The following is a 22,461-nucleotide window of genomic DNA, read 5'->3' on the forward strand; positions in this document are numbered from 1 at the left end:
CTACTACTTCCTTCGTTTTGTAACGTAACACCTTTTTTACACTATTACTTCCTCTGTTCTAAAATAAGTGTCTCAAATTTAATATAATTTCATACTAAAACTAATATAAAGTTAAGTCACTTATTGTGAGACGAAGAGAGTATACGGGATAATGGGAGGGAGGGAGGGAGTACATTTTTGCTTCTTCGGTTGTTCAGTTCCTATACGTTTCAAACTGGGTCTGATGAACGGCCAAACCTTGGGTCCAACGCCACTTGTTTGTCTCGCAAGAAAAGCCAGATGCCGTGCGCTCAAAAAAAGAGAGAGGAAAAAACCAGATGCGACCCAGAATTTTTAACCGCATTCAATGTAACGTCTCGGGCCGTCTCTCTCCCATCCCACACGACACAGGCAGAAGAGGCTCGCTGCTGCAGCGTCGGCAGCCACTCAAAAATCACCCTGCTTTCTTCTCGCACCCGATTTGAAGCTTCTACATGGAACGCCTAGGGCTCGCGGCAGCAGGAGAAGAAGACAAGCCGCGGTAGGCATCGATCGAAACCAGCCGGGAGAGAGAAAAAAAATCGAGGGCACCAAGCCATGGCCTTCCTCCTCCCCAAGCTCACCACGCCGCCCTGCAGGTCGCCGCCGCCGCCCAGCCCTCTCAAGCCCCAGCTCGGCCTGCCCAGCCACGGCGCCGGCGCAAGGATCCACTGCTCCGGCGCGGCGCCGGCCCACCTCAACCTCCCGCTCCTCCTCAGCGCCTCGCAGCAAGAAGCCCCCGCGGCCAAGTCCGCCGAGGCCAGGAACAGGGCCGCGAGCGGCGGCGGCGGCGGGGGAGACCCGCGAAGGTCGGATTTTTACCTCAATCTTGGGGCGGCGGTGCGCGCGCTGCGGGACGACCTGCCGGCCGTGTTTCTCCGGGAGCCCAACTACGACATCTACCGGTGAGTAGGCCTTCCCTATTCCCGTGTGACGATTTCTCTTTTTTTTTTTTCTTGAAGAATCTTATTGTTGATTATTGTATGATTTGGCATCTAGAAGATTCGTCGGTGATTAGTCATGGAAACATCTTTACAGCCAAATCGTAGCTCGGCAGTTTCAACCTTTGTTGAATTGAAGCTGAAGCTTGAACTGAAATTGTGCACCTAGTAGCAATTCTAGTGTTCATACAGTGTCCATTCGTGCAAAAACTGATAGAGCTTGCCACTCGGTCATACGAGTTATGATTCAGAATGAAGGATAGCCTGGATGTGGTTGGGATTTGTTCTATTATCCCAACATTAGCCTTTTATTAACTGCTAATATGTCGTATTCAAGATTGGAATTGAATCAATTGATGAACTGGCTTAACAGATTTATATGAGTTTAAGGCCACTAGAGGGCAGTGACAGTGACAGTCCATCACCAGCAATTTCGACAGTATGTGTTGTCCTAGTACTAATAATACAGTAATACGGATAAGTAAATAACCTGGTGTGATTCTGGTTATGACTGACAGGAACGCTAACTGCATAGATTTCATTTCTTGCAAACCTCTATTCGTTGTAGGTGCACTCTAGCACACTCTTGTGAAATGGAGACTATAAACATTCTTTACGTCGCATTGCAGCGAAGACATCACATTTGTTGATCCGTTGAACACTTTCCATGGGATTGACAACTACAAAACAATCTTCTGGGCTCTCAGATTCCACGGGCGTCTACTATTCAGTGAAATTGGGCTTGACGTATCACGCATTTGGCAACTAACAGAAACCTCGATAGTTGTCCGGTGGGAACTGTGGGGCACACCGCGTGTCCCGTGGGAATCATATGGCTGCTTCAGTGGCACATCCAGGTACAAAGTCGACAGGAACGGGAAAATTTACGAGCATAAAGTCGACAATCTGGCATTGGACTTCCCCCGGCCGGCTGTCAAAGTGGGTAGCATTACTAACTTAGTAGTTGCTGCATACCCACCGAGCCCCAATCCAACTTTCTGGGATGTAGTTGGGACAGGCGATGGATGCTCATGGACAAAGCTTTACCGGGCGGTGCTGGAGACAGTAGAGCGGGAAGGTGACATTCCAGCAGGCATTTGCATGGAAGGTCTACTTACTTGTTCATAGATGGAATCAACTTCAGGACTAGCTGCTTTGGTAGTGAGTTTTGCTAGAGAAAATGTATAGAATGTGGGTACATATTAACCACATCACTGTCGGTTCTCTGTTTGTATAATGTAGTTCAGCACTAGAACAACTTTAGATCAAATACATGGTAGATAACTATACCTCATCATCCTTGTTGTGTATTTTAGGATATTACTGCCACTTGCTTACATCTTATGAGAGATGCATACAAAAAATGTAGAGTTTCTCATGGGTTGGGAAAACTCTGCTCCCAAATTTATTTTTAAAAAATGAAGATCTCGAAGAACATTTGTGATGTACTCCCTCTGTACCGGAATACTTGTAGCTGGGGAAAACTAGTACATGTTCCCTCAATTACAAGTATTTCGGTATAGAGGGAGTAATAATCATTTTCCTTTGCAATTTTTCCACTGCTTGCTTAGGGAGCTGAGCCATTTGTATTATGAACTATTGTTAACACCCATAAACTGTAGATAGACTCTATGTGAAACTGAGAGTTGTGTCAATCTTCATTCTCAGAGTTTATCTTGACCATGCGGGGTTTACATGGTCTGACATAGGGCCTGGTTAAACATTCAAAACTTTGACTACAATATATATTTTCAAATATTCAGACTGGAAACCTTGAGAGTCATGTGTCAATTTTGTAGAAAAAGAAACTTGCGTAGTATCAAAACAAATTGGGTTTGTAAATTTACTATAACAATAGTTAGTGGTCAAGTTAATGTTTTGCAAACTCTATCGATGTCCAAAACCAAAGCTTTTCTAGTTGTAGGAAGTAGTAGCTATGTGTGAGTTTACCGATGTCCACCCCCCCCCCCTCCCCCACAGCACGGCCATTTCCCCTGTCCTTCACTGTTATAACCTTCTTATAATATACATTTGTATGCTTGTAGGCCGTCCTTCATATAAAGTAAGTATTCACCAAGAAAAGGACATATATACTTGGTTTGAAGTGATCAATAAAGAGCCATCCTAATGGCCGGCCGGCCGGCCGGCTGGCCGACTACTTCCCCATATAGTTCTGTGGTGCAGCAAAGCACTAGCTAGACCCAAGCCATCATGAAGCACCTCTTACTCTCTTGCACTTATCTCCTACTCTGTGCCGTTATCACACCGGTGAGCGCCCGACATTCAGCGTGAAGCTGAGGCTCTTCTGAGTTGGAAGGCTAGCTTGGCCGGTGCCGATGAGTCGCTAAGCTCATGGTCATGGGCCAACTCCACCAGCGTCTGCCACTGGATGCACATCAGTTGCAACTCTGCCAGGAGCACCATCATCAAGCTCAACATCAGTGGTGCGAGTCTGAATGGCACACTTGACAAGTTTGACTTCTCGGCTTTCCCCAACCTGAAGAAGCTCATACTATTTCAGAACGGTCTGCATGGCAACATTCCAGAAGGGATCGGTGGCCTGACAAGCCTGGCGCGGTTGCGGATCAGCAGCAACCGGTATATAACTGGTACAATTCCCCGTGGCATTGGCCGGCTGAAGCAGCTCACTGAACTGCAACTGGGAGGTTTGGGTCTTGATGGTGTGGCGCTACCTGAAGAGATTGGTAACTTGACAAGCTTGACGAAGCTCGCTCTCTACTCAATCAGTTTGACTGGATCAATCCCGCTAACATTTGGGAGACTGAAGAAGCTCCGGTTGCTGAACCTGAGAAACAACAGTCTGACAGGGCGCATCCCACCAGAGATTGGTAACATGACAGAATTACACCGCATGGACTTGACACAGAATTATTTACATGGCCAGATACCAGGTACATTCTCTCGTTTGGTAAAGCTAAATGGCTTGTTGCTGTCAGAAAATCAGCTTGGAGGTGACGTCATGCTTGAGCTAGGGAATAACAGCGTCCTGTGTTACATCGACATTGCAAAAAACAGCTTCTCTGGCCTCTTCCCGCCATCCATTTGTGCGGGGGGAGCACTGATTACCGTCATTGCTGCATACAATGGGTTTACGAGCCTTCGGAACCCGACCTTTCAGAATTGCACAAGACTGAAGTGCATTGACTTCAGGGAAAACAACATTGTTGCAGACCTAAGGGGTTGTTTTGGCAAGCCTCTAGAACAACTTCGGGCGATGGCTTTGAGGCAAAACCAACTGTATGGCACACTCCTAACAGATCAGGGTGAGGTATTCCTCTGCAACTCTACTGGGTTAACACTTCTGGACCTATCAAACAATGCCTTACACGGAGATCTCTCCAACTCCAAGTATTTATGGAACATGCCGCATTTGGAATTCATGGATTTGTCCAGCAACTCGCTCAGTGGTGTGGTTCCATCCTCGAGCGACCCCTAACCAGAATCTTCAGTCTCTGCACCTAGCCAATAACCATTTCAGTGGAACCTTTCCTTCGGTTCTTGAGAAATGCAAGAAACTTATCACTCTAGATCTGGGAGGCAATAATTTCTCAGGTGGAATACCTTCTTGGATAAGTAAGAGCTTGCCTGAACTAAGATTTCTTCGGCTGTCGTCAAACATGTTTGACGGCATCATACCCTCACAGATACTACAATTTCGTCAACTCCAGCTATTGGACCTGTCAAAAAACAAGTTCACTGGACGGATTCCAGCCATTTTTTTGAACTTTACTGGCATGATGCAAGAACAGAAAAATGGAAGCATCACATACCGCTACCTGTCGCGGGAGCAGCTTCACATAGTCGTGAAGAATGAGGGTTATCTTTACAACTATACGATATCGTTCATAGTGGGTATGGACTTATCTAGCAACTTCCTTTCACAAGAGATCCCAAAAGGGCTCATGTCACTTGTTGGACTCAGGTACCTCAACTTGTCAAGAAACCATCTCTCACATGGTATTCCCAGAGACGTTGGCAATCTGGCATCGCTAGAATCCTTGGACCTTTCGGAAAACCAACTCTCTGGGGAAATTCCTCCAAGCCTTGCAGATTTGAAGGCCCTCGGCACTCTGAACCTCTCGACCAACGGTTTATCAGGCAGGATACCTACAGGGAGCCAGCTGCAGACATTTATAGATCCTTCAATATACAGCAATAATCCAGGGCTATGCAGTTTCCCATTGCAGGACTGTGTAAGCTCATCTGCATCAAACCAAAATCAAATGAGCCAAGATATGGAGACACTCTGGTTATACTGCTTTGTGGTAGCAGGAGCCATCTTTGGGTTTTGGTTATACTGGGGCGTGCTCTTTTGCAAAAAGACATGGAGATATGCGTTCTATCAATATGTCGACGACATGCAAGGCAAGGTAATTGACAAGAAAATAGCTGCATATCGCACCTCCAAGCTAAGACATGAATGAGGAAGTGCATCACGAACTCCTTGAGTCGGCCATGGCGTGTTATATTGTCCCTTACTGATCTACATTTCTTAGCTTGTAATTTCTTACATGACCGAGTGGCACTTCTAAAGTTAGAAGTTGTGCAAAAACAATTATGTAACTTTAGGCTTCGGAATGTGGGCAGTTGCACATTTCTTAACCTAAAGTTGTGCACAATTTCTAAAATGTGCAACTACCTGTTACCATTGGATCAAGATTGTAACTGTCCGCTTAGATTTACAAATTGTGGCAGAAAAAATGCAAATTGTCTGTAATATTTGCCCTTTACTCGCTGAAGAAAACTTATTAAACTACAGTCGAACTTTTATGACTTATAAGGTTCAGTAGGAATGTTACTGTAGTTTAATAAGCTATTCCGTATGTCAGCATCACAAAATTTGCAAACTCAAATGCTTTGTTTGCGATAGTGAAGAAATTTATTTAGAGATCTTGAATGCTTGCACCTGAATCCATTGAATTTGCCTCTGAAAAGCGATTTTTGTCTTCACTTTTACAAAAAAAAAACAAAAAAAAACAAGCAAAGCATTCATGAATCCTGGTTCCGTCATGGTTGGTTGAATCTACGTCTCATTTGAAGAATAGTATTATTGTATTGTCGATAAATATGTCTGGTTTTCACAGAAGATTTTTTTTTCTTGAACTTTATTCAATCATGTATTGTACTACTTCCCTCTCAAAATATAATACATTTTTGAAGGTTAGTTTAGCCTACAAAAACGTTTCCTATTTTGAGATTGAGGTTACTACCCTTAAGAAAAGGAGGTCAGTGCCAAGAGTCATCTTCTCAGGAAAATGCGGAAAAAAAAATGAAACGCATTTCAGAAAATTCTGATTTTTTTTTTTTGCAACATTGACAGAAGTTCTCAGTGCTCACAAAATTTCATCGCCAAATGACATTCTTAGAAGTCGTGGTAAAAAAGACAAAATCAGCACTCCAAAATGTTTTAGAAAGTAACACTTTTGGAGCATCAAATTTGTTTTTTTCTATAAGTTCAACGAATGTTATTTTGTGATGAAATTTTATGAGCACTGAGAACTTCTGCTAGTGTTTGCACCCAAAAAAAAAAATCAGATTTTTTGAAATGATTTTTATTTTTCCCTGGATTTACTGTTCACCCAAGCTCAAATGAGCTCGACCTCAGAAACACCACCTCCGGTAGGTGCCCATTACACCCCTGAACTATGGCCCGAGTTTCATATTTTTCCATGGATTCCAAAGGAACCGGGGTGGTTTTGGTTGGTGCGGCGCCTAACTGTGATGTTTTGTGTGTGCTAGTATATCATGTCCAAGTGGACAAAAGCCGTTGAGTCGGATTTTCAGAAATCATATAAAATATGAGAAATCAAAGAGAAGTTTTAAAATAAGATAATCATATTAATGGACAAAAGGGGTGAGGGTTTGAAAGATCAGTAAAACAAGAAAATCATTAAATAATATATAAAAACAAAATGTTAAAATTGAATACTGGTACATTTGAGTTTTTTTTTAGAAAAGGAGGATGTATCCCTGGACGATGCATGCAACCATTTTATTAATTATTCAACAAGACTTTACAAAGTAATACATCAGTAAGTCTGAGGCCACCTTCTTGGCAACACATGCCGCTACTCCTATCCCCTTGATGAAGGGATGCCGAATGTCCGGATCAAATACCAAACAAACATCGCACCAAAGCCTAACATCTAAAGCCGGATGCCCCATCCAAGCCACAACGTCGGGACTGGGTGACAAACCGGTCCGGCGCGCTCCCAGTGGGCACCAACGTACACGCTGCAAGGGCCGTCACCACTGTCTTCCATCGATCCATCGTCAAAGCAGCTACTAACGCATTGACCTTGCCAGGCCTCTCTGCCATCGACGTCACCACGACGCCAGACAACGTTGTCCTCCTGCGCGAGTCCATCGCCACATATCGGACGCCGAGCCTTCACTGCTCCACGCCGTCGAGATCCACCGCCATGGATATGCAGGATGAAGCACCGCTCCATCAAAGATGCCATCCACTTTGTCCCTCGAGCCCGTGTACACCTCCAAGAATGACATCCCCAAGGAGGAAACGACACAAGAGTGTCGCCGTCATCCGATCTGCTGATCTAGGGTTTCCCCCGGAGGTATTGGGTGAAGTTGGGAGCTTCACCTCGATGATGCCTTCATGAAGAAAACGCCGATATGGACGCCGTCATCATCAGCTCCGGCCACCGGCCGAAGACCAGGTTTTCACCCGGATCCATCCCAAAGAAATCCACCCGACAACATGTGCACCGTCCTGACCGCCTTCAAAGCCCCAGATCTAGTTGCCTAGATCCGGCAACCGTCCACGACAACGCTGCCACCGTAGGAGCCCTCGCGCACCGGCCACTGCCTGAGTGTGCCTCCACTGGAGCCTGGGGGAAGGGCTTCCACCCCTCGTTGCCAAACCGCGAGAGGCGCCGAGATGGATCCCGCTCGCTCGTCACCGTCTCTGATCCGAACCAATTCGTAGAAAAAACCACAATATCGCCGGTGCAAATCCGCCTTGGACAGGGACTGCACCACGCCATGTCGCCGTGGCAAGCCCGAGCTTCACATGCCGCCACCTTCCAGGGACGCCGCCCTGAGATCCGAGCCGAACATCGCCGCTGCCACCGGCCATGTTCCGCCGCCGCCGACCCGTTGAGTCGCCGACCACCACGACCAAGGCCGCCGCGGCCATGCGAACTCCCCGAGCAACGAGCACCACCCGATCTTCCCCGAAGCCCTGCAACTCCGCCGCCTCCGCCGAGCCCCACACCGCGACCTTGCGCCGTCGTCGAAGGCGATCCGTCGCGCCGCCGTGACACAGATCGGGAAGAAGCGCCCCGACGCCATTGGGTGACCCGCCTCACCCGATCCACGTGGGAGAGAAGAGATCCTCCTCCGCCGCCGTCAGCTGTCCAGGGCTTTGCCCGACGGATTCCTCCAGCGGCAACGGAGGGGAGGAAGGGGATGGAGGTGCCCGGCAGCGCGGTTTAGGTTTCCACCCGAGCCGCCCTAGCGGGAGGCGACGCGGGGGCGCGGAGGCTAACTTTTTGAGCTACGCTTCCAGTTCCCAGGTCTTTTTGAGGCTATGTTATTTTGTGATGAAATTTTATGAGCACTGAGAACTTCTGCTAGTGTTTGCACCCAAAAAAAATCAGATTTTTTAAAATGATTTTATGTTTTTCTGGATTTACTGTTCATCCAAGCTCAAATGAGCTCGACCTCACAAACACCACCTCCGGTAGGTGCCCATTACACCCCTGAATTATGGCCCGAGTTTCATGTTTTTCCATGGATTCTACAAGGACACCCTTCAAGTCCTCAACTTCGAAAACCGGTCTGTTTTATCCCCCTCTACCCTTAACAGGAACCGGGGTGGTTTTGGTTGGTGTGGCGCCTAACTGTAATGTTTTGTGTGTGCTAGTATCATGTCCAAGTGGACAAAAGCCGTTGAGTCGGATTTCCAGAAATCATATAAAATATGAGAAATAAAAGAGAACTTTTAAAATAAGATAATCATGTGTAATGGACAAAAGGGGTGAGGGTTTGAAAGATCAGAAAAACAAGAAAAATCATTAAATAATATATAAAAAGAAAATGTTAAAATTGAATACTGGCACATTTGAGATAGCTCACATTTTCTAATATTCCCACTTTTGATTAGCAACTTGTAGAGATGTGTAAATGCTGTCAAATTTAGAAGATCAATTTCACCTGTTTTTATGAACTATACATGTTCGATTAGACGCACGCACGCACGCACGCAGTGAAACTTAACAGCCAAAGCATCCTTACAGATTAAGGTATTGCAAAGACTTGCAAAGTTCAACTTTACAACAGAATCGTTTTTAAAGAGGAATCCTTCACTCATTAAACCGAATATTTGTATAGTGGTAATAGTACGATTGTACAGTGGACTGTTGAGAAGAATAATGGTGGATTAGTGACCCATCCAGCTAAAGAGATGCCATAATTCACATGGCCAGGGACTAATCAACCTCCTTCCCACTTGCTCCACGCTGTTCTAGTGCACCGAAAGAACAAAACTCGCACATGCATTTGTTTACCCTTTTGGGTAAGCTGGAAAACATGTATTGTAGAGAGTAAAAAAACAGCAGTAAATAACAGCAAAATTCTCTAGACAGAAGAGAGACCCTATGTTTCAGTTCAAATAGCAACATGTATTGAGAGGCCCTAGAAAGTATTCACCACCTCTTTCTAGACTGCCCTTTGGCTAAACTTGTTTGGTGATCGATTCATATTGCTTTTAACATCGCTCCTTCTGTTGACTTGAACTCGTTATTTGGAACGTGGTTACAGGGAATTGATGTTCAATTGGCTAAATCTATTCGTGTCGGAGCATGTGCTCTTTTTTGGGCTTTATGGAATAGCAGAAATGATTTGGTTTTTAACAGAACTCGTGATATCCAATTCTTGCAGGTTATCTACCGAATTACCGCACTGATCCGCACATGGTCGTTACTAACTCCTGTGGCAGCCAGGGAGCTTATGGTTACTGGGTGTGCCCGCTGAGAGATGGTAGCACAGGGTATCTTCAACCGGTTTGGATGGCGGCATATTAATAGGATAGGTGTTTAGTCATCTTGATCTTTTAGCCATTCCAGGCTGCGGCGCGATGTTCGCCATGTATCTCTTTTTTTTCCTTTTTATATATACTATGTACTTACTGGATACTTATTTTGATTAATATATGGCTGTATGCATCACTCGATGCAGAGGCCGGGGCAACGCCTCCTTTTCGAAAAAATGTATTTGGCGATCTATAGAGCAGAAGTTGGTGGTGATGTGTAAACACAAAATATTTAACAAGAGGAACTGGTGAGCTACTTGAGTGTTAAGATATACCAACACGAGTGGTGGTCGGTTTCCTTTATTTGACGATGGCAAGGAGACCAAGAAAGATAATTTGGCTACCAACCACATACTTCACCATGTTCAAACATGCATCAAGAGAGGCACAAGAGGTAATATTCCCCTGACTGTTTTATAGTTGTTTCCTTACATTTCAGAACAACTAGAAACTAAAGTAAAAAAAAGCACAATTTGGCATGCTAAAAATGGTGAAAATTGAGCATAAAGCAATCTTGTTTCCTTTGGTTGTTGAGACAATGAGTTAAGTGAAGTTGAAGCATGCATCAATCATTTCGAGATGACAACGAACAACAAAAATACAGAACTGGTAAACTGGCTATGTCTTGTCTGTTATGCTTATTGACATTTTGACCGAGGACAATAAATGTTAACACAATCCGCAAACAACGATAATCAAGAAGGTGATAACCTACCTACCTACATCTACATGCACTCGTAGTTGGATCACACATGAAGAGGCGCCAAGAAATGGCCGCTGCTGACATACTGAAAAATAGCCAGGAAACTTCTATTCTAAAGAATGAACCAGAAAAGCTGGTGAGCTACTTGCAACGCTTTAGAAACACTTGCCGACAACTGAATACAATGGCACATTTGAGATAGTTCAGATTTTCTAATAATCCCTCCTTTGGGTAGAATATTTTAGTAAAATGTAAATGCTATCAAATTTAAAAGATCAATTTAAAATGCGTCTATTTCATAAATATTTGACTGATCATTTTACTGTTTCGTACATATTTTATCGATCTCCCAAATTTGTTTAAGATTACCAAGTTTCTTGATTTTATTTATTCCACAATTTTTACATTATGTTTCATTTTCTCTATGTCTTTTTACTTTTACTAAAAAAATAGATTTCCGTTATTTAGTCAGATTTAATATAATCTCCTGATTTATTTTCATACAATTTTTTTGTTTGATGCTAAGCCAACGTTGTGTACCCATGTGGACTATAATAACCCATAAACAAAGTTGGACACGTGCCTCGTTAGTCAAAACCACCCCTTTTGGGTAGAGGGGGAGAGGATAAAGTTAACCGTTATAATAGTTCACGGGTGACTTTTAACTCGTTCTGATGTTTAGGGGCTGTTTTTTTAAGGGACTAGACTAAAAAAATCTCTTTTAGTCCCTAGGTAAAGAAACAAGAGGGACTTTTCCTTAAGGACTAGAAAAAGACTCTACTAGAGAACTTAGGTATAACATCACCTTAGGTATAACATGCACTTATCTCTAACAGAAAATCAACAGATCCATTGATTTCATGGTTCTTTTAGTATAAATTGTTGACTTGATACAGCTCACAAATAGCAAAACCAATGCAGATAGGTCTATTGGAAGGAAATCTGGTGGTTGGGCTTTCGTGAATTGCCTGTCATGTAAGCTGAGACTGAATTCTGCAGTTCAGACTTCAATTTTTTTCCTTTTCTTTGCGGGTGACTTAAAACCTTGACTTCTGGCGATTTGGTTGTATTTATATATCTCACCCTTCCTTGACCTGCTTTATAAACAATATATGTTCTTCTTACTTGATGGTTTGACATTCGATACGAACAGCAAACTGGAAAATTAGTACCCCCCACCCCACCCCACCCCACCCGAAAACACTTAACAAGCAAAGCATCCTTACAGATTGCTACTGCGCGGCTAGTGGATGCCTGAGAAGAACAATGATGGATAAAGAGAGGCCACAATTCACATGGTCTGGGACCAATGGTCCTCCTCCCACCCGCTCCAGGACAAATTCATGAGACGTAAAGAATTCACAGAATAAACTCGGCCTGAAAAGATTTTACGATCTTACCTTTTTTATAACGCCGTAAGCCGTGGCGTTGCTGCCCCACTATAAAGTGCCACTTCAATATGACGTTTCCGACCACCACTGAAACGTCAATCTTTTGTGGCGTTTCTTCTTCCTTGCAACGCCATCCTCTCTCACGTTTCTAATTAGACCTGAAACGCCATCGGCCATGGCGTTTCTGCCTGCGCCATCAAGATCCGTGTCTGGTGCGTGTCTGCCTGCGCCACCAACGCGATGGCTGGCTGGCCGGGTCTCCGCCTCCATCTCCGGACCTTTTTTCGCACCTGGAGCATAATATACTAGTCCAGGCTTCGCGTTAAATGCCGCCTCCTTCACACCGCATGAACGCAACGGGCTTTTTGGGCATGCATGTATGTAGGCGACGCAGGCTTCGCGTCAAATGCATGGTGCAGGCTCAGGCTTAGGCTGGTCATAGTGGGAGTAACTAAGGTAGTATCATGTATTTGAAACTAGCAAACATTCTGATGTGGCAGACAATTAAAGAAGAGAGAGAGGGTTAGAGTAATATAGGTAGATACCGTAACATGTTAAATGTTATGCTACTACTCCCTCCGTCATAAATAAGTGTACATATAGATTTGTACTTAGTCAAACTTTTTAAAATTTGATCAATTTTATAAAAAAATAGTAGCAACATATACGATATGAAAATAATATATTTGGAAACTTCATGTAAAGATAAATATATTGATACTAATTTGATGTCATAAATGCTAGCACATTTTTCAATAAAGTTAGTCAAAGTTTAACTAGTTTCACTGATACAAAAGGAAAAAATACACTTATTACCGGACGGAGGGAGTATGTGTCATGCATGTTAATAAATAAGGTCATATATGATACTATGCACTATGAAGGTAGTATCATACAATAGTATCATATGCATGATACTACTATATGATACTCCACACTATGACCAGCCTTAGGCTGTCCGTAATGGAAGTACCATATGTAGTATCATGCATGCCAACTAGGCAATTTTGATGAGGTGGCATAAAATTAAATAAAGAAAAAGAGTGTTGAGTATCATATCATCATACTGTATCGTATTAAATGATGTGCTACTTTGTGTCTTGCATGACAATAAATGGACTACTCTATGATACTATGCATTACGGATGTGGTATCATACACTAGTATCATATATATGACACTAGTATATGATACTAACCATTACAACCAGCCTTAGGCTGCCCCTAATGGTAGTATCATAGGTAGTATCATGCATGCCAACTAGGCAATTTCGATGAGGTGGCATAGAAATAAATGAAGAAAGAGAGGATTGAGTATCATATCATGATACCGTATCATATTAAATGATGTGCTACTATGTGTCTTGCATGACAATAAATGAACTATCCTATGATACTAACATATAACACTATGCATTAAAGATGTGGTATCATACACTAGTATCATATGCATGATACTAGTATATGATACTACCCATTACAACCAGCCTTAGGCTGGTCATAGTAGGAGTAACTAAGGTAGTATCATGTACTTGGGACTAGCAAACATGCTGATGTGGCAGACAATTAAAGAAGAGAGAGGGTTAGAGTAACATAGGTAGATGTCGTAACATGTTAAATGTTATACTACTATGTGTCATGCATGTCAATAAATAAAATCATCTATGATACTACTTTATGATACTATGCACTATAAAGATAGTATCATATAATAGTATCGGCCCTGTTTGGATACTCTAACCGGGTTAGAGGTTAGAGTTAGATTCTAACCCTCAACTAACCCTAAACTAACTCTAACCCAAAAGGTGTTTGGATGAGAGGGTTAGATTGGCAATAAATGTCCTTTCTCAATCATTTGATTATTTTTGTCCATATTCACTGCCGGATTTGGTGTGGCCGAACGTTGTGTGGCCTGCTCTCGCTCACAAATGAAGTATAAAAATGATTTGGTGTGGCCGATCCCCGCCGGATTTGGGGCGGGGCGGGGCAGGTCGGCGGCGGGGCAGGGCGGGGCGGGCCGGCGGCAGGAAGGGCGGGGCGGGGCGGCCGGCGGCAGGGCGGGGCTGGGCGGGGCAGGTCGGCGGCGGGGCGCGGCGGGACGGGGCGGGGCAGTTCGGCGGCGGGGCGGGGCGGGGCGGGCCGGCGGCAGGAAGGGCGAGGCGGGGCGCGGCGGGGCGGGGCTGGGCGTGCGGCAGAGGCTGGGGCGGCCGGCGGCAGGGCGCGGCGGGGCGGGCCGGCGGCAGGGCGCGGCGGCCGGCGGCTGGGACGTTGAGGAGCGAGGGCGACGGGAGGATCCGGTGCGGATGCATGCGGTAAGAAGTGATTTTTTTTTTGTCCCCACCTAACTCTAACCCAAAAAAGCACCTCTTGGGTGGGTTAGAGTTTTTGGATGGGTTAGATGCATCTAACCCAATCTAACCCTACCTGTTTGGATTTTTGAGGGTTAGATAGCTCAACTCTAACCCAATCTAACTCTAACCCTGGTATCCAAACAGGGCCATCATATGCATGATATTACTATGTGGTACTCGTCGTTATGACCAGCCAGTCAGGCTCAGGCTTCGTGTCTGATGCATGCATGTATGTAGGCGACGCAGGTTGTTGTGCATGCATGTATGTAGGCTCAAGCTCAGGCGCGTTAAATGCCTGGTGCAGGTTCAGGCTCAGGGTCTTGTGCATGCATGTATGTAGGCGCAGGCTCCGTGTCTAGTGCATGCATGTATACATGTGTGAGTTTGCATATGTCCTCACGCGCAGAACCTGTCAGGTTAGAGCAAGTACAATAACCTGTTTGGATCTTAGGGTTAGAGTTAGAGTTGGTTAGATTGAACTTATCTAACCTCAAAAATCCAAACAGGGTGGGTTAGAGTTGGTTAGATGCATCTAACCCATCCAAAAAATCTAACCCATCCAAGAGTTGTTTTTTTAGGTTAGAGTTTGATGGGGACCAGAAAAAGTTACTTTTCTCTCTCCTTCCACCACACAAAATCCTAGATAAAGGAGCCAAATGATTGGAAAAAAAAATGCATTTATCTGCAATCTAACCCTTCCATAAAAACACCTTTTTGGTTAGAGTTAGTTCAGGGTTAGTCTAGAGTTAGACTCTAACTCTAATCTCTAACCGAGTTAGAGTATCCAAACAGGGCCAATAAGGTACAGTCAGCGGGTTGTAAGGATTAAATTACTATATTTTTACTGAGTTGGATAAGAGAGAAGAGGAGAGAGAAGGGAAGCAGGCTCTTCGTGAAGAGCCAGCTCTAGCACGTGCTCCTAGGTGCTTTGTGAGAATGAAAGGTAGACCATATATGATAAAAGTAGTATTTTTTATAGCTAACTATTGTACAAGCTAGCTATAAGGTGGACTATAAGATGGCTTATAGCCAGCAGTTGGCTATATTATTAACCATGCTCTTAGGTGTTGTCGATCTGTCCCTAAGAGTTTTGAGGGGAGGCAGCAACGCGAGTCTCGTTTTTAAGGTGGCAGTAAACGCTACGTTATACCGGCGTTCTAATGAAGGCTGGAAACGTCATAATAATACGGCGTTTCACAGTATACCTGCAACGTACGGCAGATCGTGAAATCTTTTCAGGCTGAGTTCATTCTGTGAATTTTTTACGTTTCGTGGATCAGAACAGTAAATTTGTCCCCCGCGCCACACTATATATGAAGAAAGTGCAGAAAACAACAGAAACTAGCACATACATTTGTTTAGCCTTTTAGGGAAGCTTCAAAATATAAATTATATAGAGCACAAAAGCAGCAGAAAACTACTCGACAAGAACTGGAAAATTTCCTTATGTTTCAGGTCCAATAGCAACATTTATTTGGTGATGATGTATCAACACTCAAGATTTAACAAGAGGAACCGGTGAGCAACTTCAGTGTTAAGATGTCAACATAAGTAGTTGTCCGTTCGTTTCCATGATTTAACGATGGCAAGAAGATCAAGAAATAGTAGAAATCTTGCAACCAACCACACACAACAGCGCATCGCCATGTCCAAAGCTGCATCAAGAAAGGCTCAGAGGGTAATATTCCCCTGACTGTTTTATAGCTGGTTCCTTGATATTTCATCAGAACTAGAAGAAAAAAGAAGGCAAAGTGCGATTATGGAAATACTGAAAACGGCGAAAATTGAGCATCAAGCTATCCTGTTTTTATTTTCCTTCGGCTGTTCAGACATTGGGTTCAGTGAAGGTGAAGCATGCACCAATCAATTCGAGATGCATGGCAGATTGACAAATGATGACAGCTAGCAAGAAAATATACTCCTAGAATTGACATTCTGATCGAGGAAAAAAATGAATTCTAAACACAATCCACGAACAATAACAATCAAGACGGTGATAAGCCACCTAGTACATCTACATGCCATGCACCCGTAGTTGGATCACGCGTGGAAGAGGCCGATAAATGGCCGCTGCCACAGATTGAAAATTAGCGAGGAGAAGTTTATACCAAAGCATCTGTCAGAAAAGCTGGTGGGCTACTTGCAACGCTTTCAGAGACACCGTCTGAACGAAAGTTGGTGCACTTGAGACTGAACCATCCGGAAAACCGTACTTTCCCGAATCAGAAAACGGGAATGGTTAAGCCTGCGTCCGCGTGCATGATCGGAACGAACGAACGAACGGCTATTTGAATGGAAGCCGGTGCGCTCGAGACTGACAGGTCACCAGCAGCACAAAGCGGTCGATCCAAAATCCAAATGTTGATGCCTCGATGTCTCCTTTATTTATTTAGTAGTATTATAAATCGGCACAACTAATCAAGCAGGAGTATTGCATGATGATCTTGACGCATTCTGGACGAGCAAGGTGAGTTCCAATGATCCATTCTGAATCATTTTTCTCAAACAATCACTATAGCTGTATTATCCTCTCCGGCCAAATCCAGTAATTTTCTCTAGGAACAAACGAACGAATGACGCCACGCTCGCGCGCACCGCGCAGCGCGAGCAGGCAGCAGCAGCGGCGACCGCGCCGCCATTTCCATCTTCTCAGTTGCTGTTCTGGTCGACGAGCACGTGCACGGTGGCGGACACGTCCTTGTCGGTGGCGACGACGACCTGGTTGCCGGAGATGTTCCTGAGCGTGTGCCCGGGGAACGCGTCGCCGGCGACGAGCGAGTACTGCACGTGCCCGATGCGGTCCGGGAACAGCAGCACCGGCGCGAAGTCCACCGTCCATGAGCTGCCGTTGCCGTCGGCGGACCCGCGCGCCGTGGTGGCCTTGAGGTTCATCCCCATGGCGGAGTTCTGCTGCACGTAGACCTGCTCCACCGTCCCGAAGGCGCCGTCCAGCTGCACGGTGTCCACGCCCTTGTCGCGCCCGTTGAACAGGTTGCCGGTGATGTGCACGCCGCGCGCCACGCCGCGCACCGCCTTGAGCACCACGTTGGCGTCGCCGAGGAAGAAGGAGCCCGACACGTGCAGCAGCACGGGGTCCTCGGCCACGATGCTCGTGTAGTCCATGTAGCAGTTGCTGACCCACGTCTGCGTGAGCCCCGGCAGCTTGAGGTAGATGCCGGTGCCGCCGAACCCGGCCGCCTTGTTGTAGCAGTGCACGCCGGAGATGGTGTTGGCGCCGCCGGTCACCATGATCCCGGTGGCCGCGGAGAAGACCACCACGTCGGAGACGGAGTTGTCGTTGCCGTCGAGCCGGATGGCCGTGCCGGTGAAGGAGCGCTCCCCCGGGTCTTTGCCGGCGGTCATGTGCTGGCCGAGGAAGGTGTTGCGGATGTAGGTCTCGTGGCCGCCGCGCACCAGGATGCCCTCCGTCTCGAAGTGGGCGACGTAGCAGTTGTCGATGCCGACGCGCAGCGAGTCCACCACCGCCACGCCGCCGCCGCGGTAGCTGCAGTCCAGCATCAGGTCCCGCAGCGTCGCGTACTCGTAGTGGTAGCTCGACGCCGGCGCCGACGACCCCGCCGACAGCTCGATTAGGTACCGGTCCGTCGGGAACTCCGCCGACGCCCGCAGCGACCCGCTGTGGATCTGACACGTACGCCGGTGATCAGGCACCGTAGATAATTAAACACGCATTGTCATTTTTGCTTGCGCATTGCACGCAGGCTCGGGATGTAGAGTGTGTATCTGTTGCTTACCTTGAAGTTGCCGCCGCCGGAGGCCGGCAGGGTGAGGGGGCCGTCGACGAGGTAGGAGCCGCCGTCGAGGTGGATCTCGGCGCCGCCGAGGTCGGGGATGCCGGCGGTCATGGTGGCGTTGGACGGGAGGCTGAAGGCGTCGGCGATGGCCTTCTTGATGGCCGCCGTGGCGTCGGTGGTGCCGGTGGGGTCGGCGCCGTAGTCCGTGACGTGGTACACCCGCGAGGTCGCCGAGGACTGCACCGAAGATCCACGCGGCACCACGTCAGACGTGACAGTCAGTGCGATGCGCCACACCAAGCGGCCAATGATGGAGCAGGAGCACGGGTACGTGTACGTACGTAGGTGCACCCAAGCGTTTGACATTTGTCGGGTGGGTGGTTGGTTGCGAGCTGTGAGGGTGGGGCAGCTACTCTACTGCTTTCTACTGGAGGCATTACCAAACACGTTTAGAAAAGGGAGAATCATTTGTTGGGTCTGAAAAGTTTCTTTGGTGATGCCTAACATTCTTGACAAAACTGCATTTGTAAGCTGACGGACGAATGAAGAGATCAACACATTTGTAAGAGGTAGATTCAGGCGCACGGCGTGCCCCCGATTTCCAGTCAAGGCTCTGGACCTGACGCAAATGACTAGACGGAAACACAACGGGAAGATGATCCACCACTACCGTTTTTCATTTTTTTTCTTCTAACGGTTCCTTTTGTGGTGAAAGGAACGGCTCGTTTTCCTTTGGCAAAAGCGAATGAACGAAAAATCTCCCGGAAAGCAAAGGAGATCGACGCTTGTCTCTGTTCCTCTGCGCTTCTTAGAAACTGGGGGATTTTGCTAGCTTTGGTTCCCTGTACTGTAACTTGAAATTAAACTACCACAAGTACACGTACAGTACGCTCGGATGGAGTAACCAATCGAGGAAACGAACGTTAACAACTGCTCCCATGAAAAGACGATCCAACGGAACTACTCCTACTACGGAAACGTTAACAACCACATGATCCCATGAACAGCTACAGTTTTTTTTACTTGAAAAATAAAGTGATTGGAAGCAGGGTTGGGAAGAAATAACTAGCGCAAATGGAGGAAGCAGCAGGAGTACTACTGACCGTGGCAAGCCCCCGCCTGGCCTTGCCGAAGGAGGATCTGACGCTCTCCATCCTGCCGGCCGCGAGATCCCTGTACCGCCGCTCGGCGCCGGACCTGGCACCGGCGGCGCCGTGGTGCGGCGCCCACGCCTCCGCGCCGCCCGCCAATGCAACAAGAAGCGCCCCGACGAGAAGGGCCGCATGCAGGAGGCCGCGGCCTCCTCCGGCGAGCACCTCCATGCTCACGCCTCCCCCCCTTCTTTCTTGGACCCTTCCTTGTGCTGCTACAGCATCAATGGCCGGCGTCTCCCCCCTCTCCCTCTCTCTCTCTGCTTCTGTATCTGTAGGAAAGTGACGGACCAAACGGGCACACGTACCCCTTCTCTCTGGGTGTCCGCGTGGTGGCACTGGCGCTGTGGTTTTGCTTGCTTGCCCGCTAGCGCCCGGACGGAAACGCTTCCGGACGAGGGGCTGGTGTAGGATGCACGCATATATAGGTGTCGTGCCACTGCCAGTGCCAGCAGAGAGGAGCTTGGTATGTGGGAGGGAGGGAGGGAGGGAGAATGCTGCGGTGCCTGCCGCCGCGCGATGGTTACAAGGTTGGTGGTGGAACCGTGGAAGGGGTCAAGTAACTCAAGGAGGAGGAGAGGAGAGGAGGAGCCTGAAGAAAGAAACGGGAGGGAATGGCGTGTTAACTGGTTAATGGGAATAGGCATAAAGTGCAGCGCAAGGGCCCGGCCATTCAATGCAACAGCGACGGGGCCATCGTCGGGTCAGTAGCCAGTAGGCGTGGGGTTTGGCAGCAGAAATAAAACCTTCTGGGTTCCTTCCTGACTGTCACAGTATACCCCCGTTCCTGACTATGGGAGTACGTACTACTGTACGTGAAAAAATTGCAATGTCAACGGACAGTCAGGGACGATCTACGAGTGTACTAGATCCGTGCCGCGGTGACTGCCCAAGTTTATCACCGCGCCGCGATCGAGGTGCCGACCAGGGGCTACTCCTACTATCATTTTACCAACGGCAACTCTCTTGGCATGATGATGGTGCTGAATAAATTACAAGTCCGGGTGTCCGTGTGTGACTGTGAATGAATCTAGAAGAAGAAGGAACGGAGCGCGCGTGGGTGGATGGTTCGCGCGCGCATCTTGGTGCGTGCGTGCGTGCACCCATGTTTAATCGGGGTCCAAGAAAAGCCGATGAAAAGCCCGTTTGGTGTGCTCTGGTTATCCTTATTCTTCTCTCTCCTCCTCCTTCCTCATCATGTCTCCCTTCTCCTTTGCTTGGATGGATGCTCAAGCTTTTTTTCTCCCTTGCTTTCCTCCCTCCCCTTCCCCTTTCTTTCCCTTCCTCTCGTGGCCCATGCATGCTTGAGAGGTTGAGATGCTCTGATCCCTACGCTTTTCTTTGTCGAAAGGGAAAAAAAGTCCCTACTCGTTTGTGTGACTTGTTGAGCATCAGAACGCTCTTGTACATACGTACACAACAACGGTTGGTGCTACTGCTGCGCATGCATAGAGGCTCAGAGTCAGACATCTACATATAGTAGTATCTCAGAATCCATGCCAGGCAGGCAGTGTATGGTAGTAGTAGAAGAGATTAAGAGCTGTTTGATTTGTTGGGAGGTTGTGCCAACTTTTCGCACAAGGATTTAAAAAGCCTCTTCTTTCCTGTAACCAACCAGAATTACTTGGCCTTTACACTTGGAGGAGGGTGGCTCGTTCAGTGGCATAGTATACGGAGAAACCAAAGTAGACCACGGAAAAGAGACTAAAGCCTTGCTGGATTGCCGTTTTCAAATACAGAAGCATTTATTTTACACTTGTACTTTACCGGTCACTAGTATCTTTTTAGCTAAAAATAAAATGGTGGATAGAGATCCGTATTTTTTTTACAGGGATATTTGAGACGAAAACGGCAGTCCAAGCAAGGCTTTAGGCTCGCTTCGCTTGGCCGCTCACATTGCCGCGCGCCGCGCGCGCGATCAGAATTCAGAAGGCCTGAAATTCCAGATGAGGCGAGCGTAAGACGATGAGCATCTGCAGCAGCTGCACACAACAACGAACAGTTCTGTTTTATCTTTTATTGAGGTTATGCTATTGCTATATTTTATCAGGTGGTGTACCATCGTCATCGTCATCGTCTACGAAAGGTTGGTTGGTCATGATCCGCGGCCATTTGGAGGATGCAGGGAGCGCGCCCCGCGTACGTGTTGGGGAGACAAGGCATGGGGAGATGCATCCCAAGCGCGGGAGATGGATGGCGCGCGTACGTGTTCACGAGACAAAAGCGTACGGGGCTGTATCCCAGGCGGGCCGCGACGATCGTCGATGATGGAGAGCGACCGAGTGGCGCCGTCCACGCGCGCGACGTCTTCTTAAAAACTTCCAACGATCGATGCCGGACCCGCCCGCGGTCGTCGTCGGCGGCCCGGTCGGGAGCGAGACGGCTGATAACACGTGCCCGTTCCTGGCATGGAAGTTGCAGTATACTTTCCTTGGTCTTGGTGACCATGGGGCTTTGGGTTTCTGTCCTCTCTTGGCTCCCATTCCCGGCTGGCGTGCCGTGCCGTGCGTGTGCGCTTGTTCGGGAATTTGTATACAGTATACAGGCTTCCTAGTCTGTAGGGAGATAGTACAAGTATAGATAATGAATACTCTCTTCTTTCTGGTTTATAGGATCCATCTCAAAAAATTTAGTTTTTTATTATATTAGACTCATTTTAAGTCTAAGAGTAAGTACGATAGAACTGAATCAGCTGGCTATAAGAAATAAACTAATATATTTTTATTTAGTCAGAGGGTGCTTCGATCCAAGGAACTTATTTTAGTCTGACTAAAAATAGTCTCTTTAAGAGGCTAAAGTTCCAAGCACCCCTCACTAAAGAGGGGCTAAAACTAAGTCTTGAGACTAATTTTTTTTAGTCAGGGGTACCCCTACTAAAATGTGCATTAGTCCTCTCTCTCCTCATTTAACTCCTCAGGCAAGTTCTGGATTGGAAGGTTTGGAGGATAATAAATGCTCATTAACTCGATTTTAGTCTCTTTAGTATTTGAATCTAAGCATGGGTGAGTCTCATTACTTTTAGTCATGAGACTAAAACGTATCCAAGCACCCTCTTATTTTAGCCTGACTAAAAATAGTA

At 46.8% G+C, this 22,461-nt stretch overlaps 1 protein-coding gene, 1 long non-coding RNA gene and 1 pseudogene across 3 annotated transcripts; 2 read left to right on the forward strand and 1 right to left on the reverse strand.

Moving 5' to 3' along the window:
• The first annotated feature begins 345 nt into the window (after positions 1-345).
• On the forward strand, positions 346-5,939 carry LOC123427623 (annotated as a pseudogene). The gene is made up of 3 exons (XR_006622416.1): positions 346-923; positions 1,589-2,067; positions 3,254-5,939. The product of XR_006622416.1 is annotated as an LRR receptor-like serine/threonine-protein kinase GSO1 (transcript).
• A 10,898-nt stretch (positions 5,940-16,837) lies between these two features.
• Positions 16,838-19,970, reverse strand: LOC123427624 (polygalacturonase QRT3-like). Its single transcript, XM_045111704.1, has 3 exons — positions 19,335-19,970; positions 18,232-18,468; positions 16,838-18,121 (listed from the first exon to the last, which is right to left on the reverse strand). Exons 1-3 carry the CDS (start codon positions 19,551-19,553, stop codon positions 17,126-17,128), a joined length of 1,452 nt encoding a protein of 483 aa, XP_044967639.1. The 5' UTR covers positions 19,554-19,970; the 3' UTR covers positions 16,838-17,125.
• Positions 19,971-21,206: 1,236 nt separating this feature from the next.
• On the forward strand, positions 21,207-21,972 carry LOC123430717. The gene is made up of 2 exons (XR_006622975.1): positions 21,207-21,339; positions 21,433-21,972. It is a non-coding gene; the product is annotated as an uncharacterized LOC123430717 (long non-coding RNA).
• Positions 21,973-22,461: the final 489 nt, after the last annotated feature.

The sequence above is a fragment of the Hordeum vulgare genome, chromosome 2H, assembly GCF_904849725.1.
Source record: "Hordeum vulgare subsp. vulgare chromosome 2H, MorexV3_pseudomolecules_assembly, whole genome shotgun sequence".
Classification (NCBI taxonomy): domain Eukaryota; kingdom Viridiplantae; phylum Streptophyta; class Magnoliopsida; order Poales; family Poaceae; genus Hordeum; species Hordeum vulgare.

What these genes read in the sequence shown, in the direction of transcription:
- LOC123427624 (XM_045111704.1), bottom strand. Translation starts at nt 19,553, where the DNA reads ATGGAGGTGCTCGCCGGAGGAGGCCGCGGCCTCCTGCATGCGGCCCTT. An exon ending in CCAGGCGGGGGCTTGCCACG is followed by an intron (nt 18,469 to 19,334) that starts GTCAGTAGTACT and finishes TCTTCGGTGCAG; the next exon opens with TCCTCGGCGACCTCGCGGGT. An exon ending in CCGGCGGCGGCAACTTCAAG is followed by an intron (nt 18,122 to 18,231) that starts GTAAGCAACAGA and finishes CGTACGTGTCAG; the next exon opens with ATCCACAGCGGGTCGCTGCG.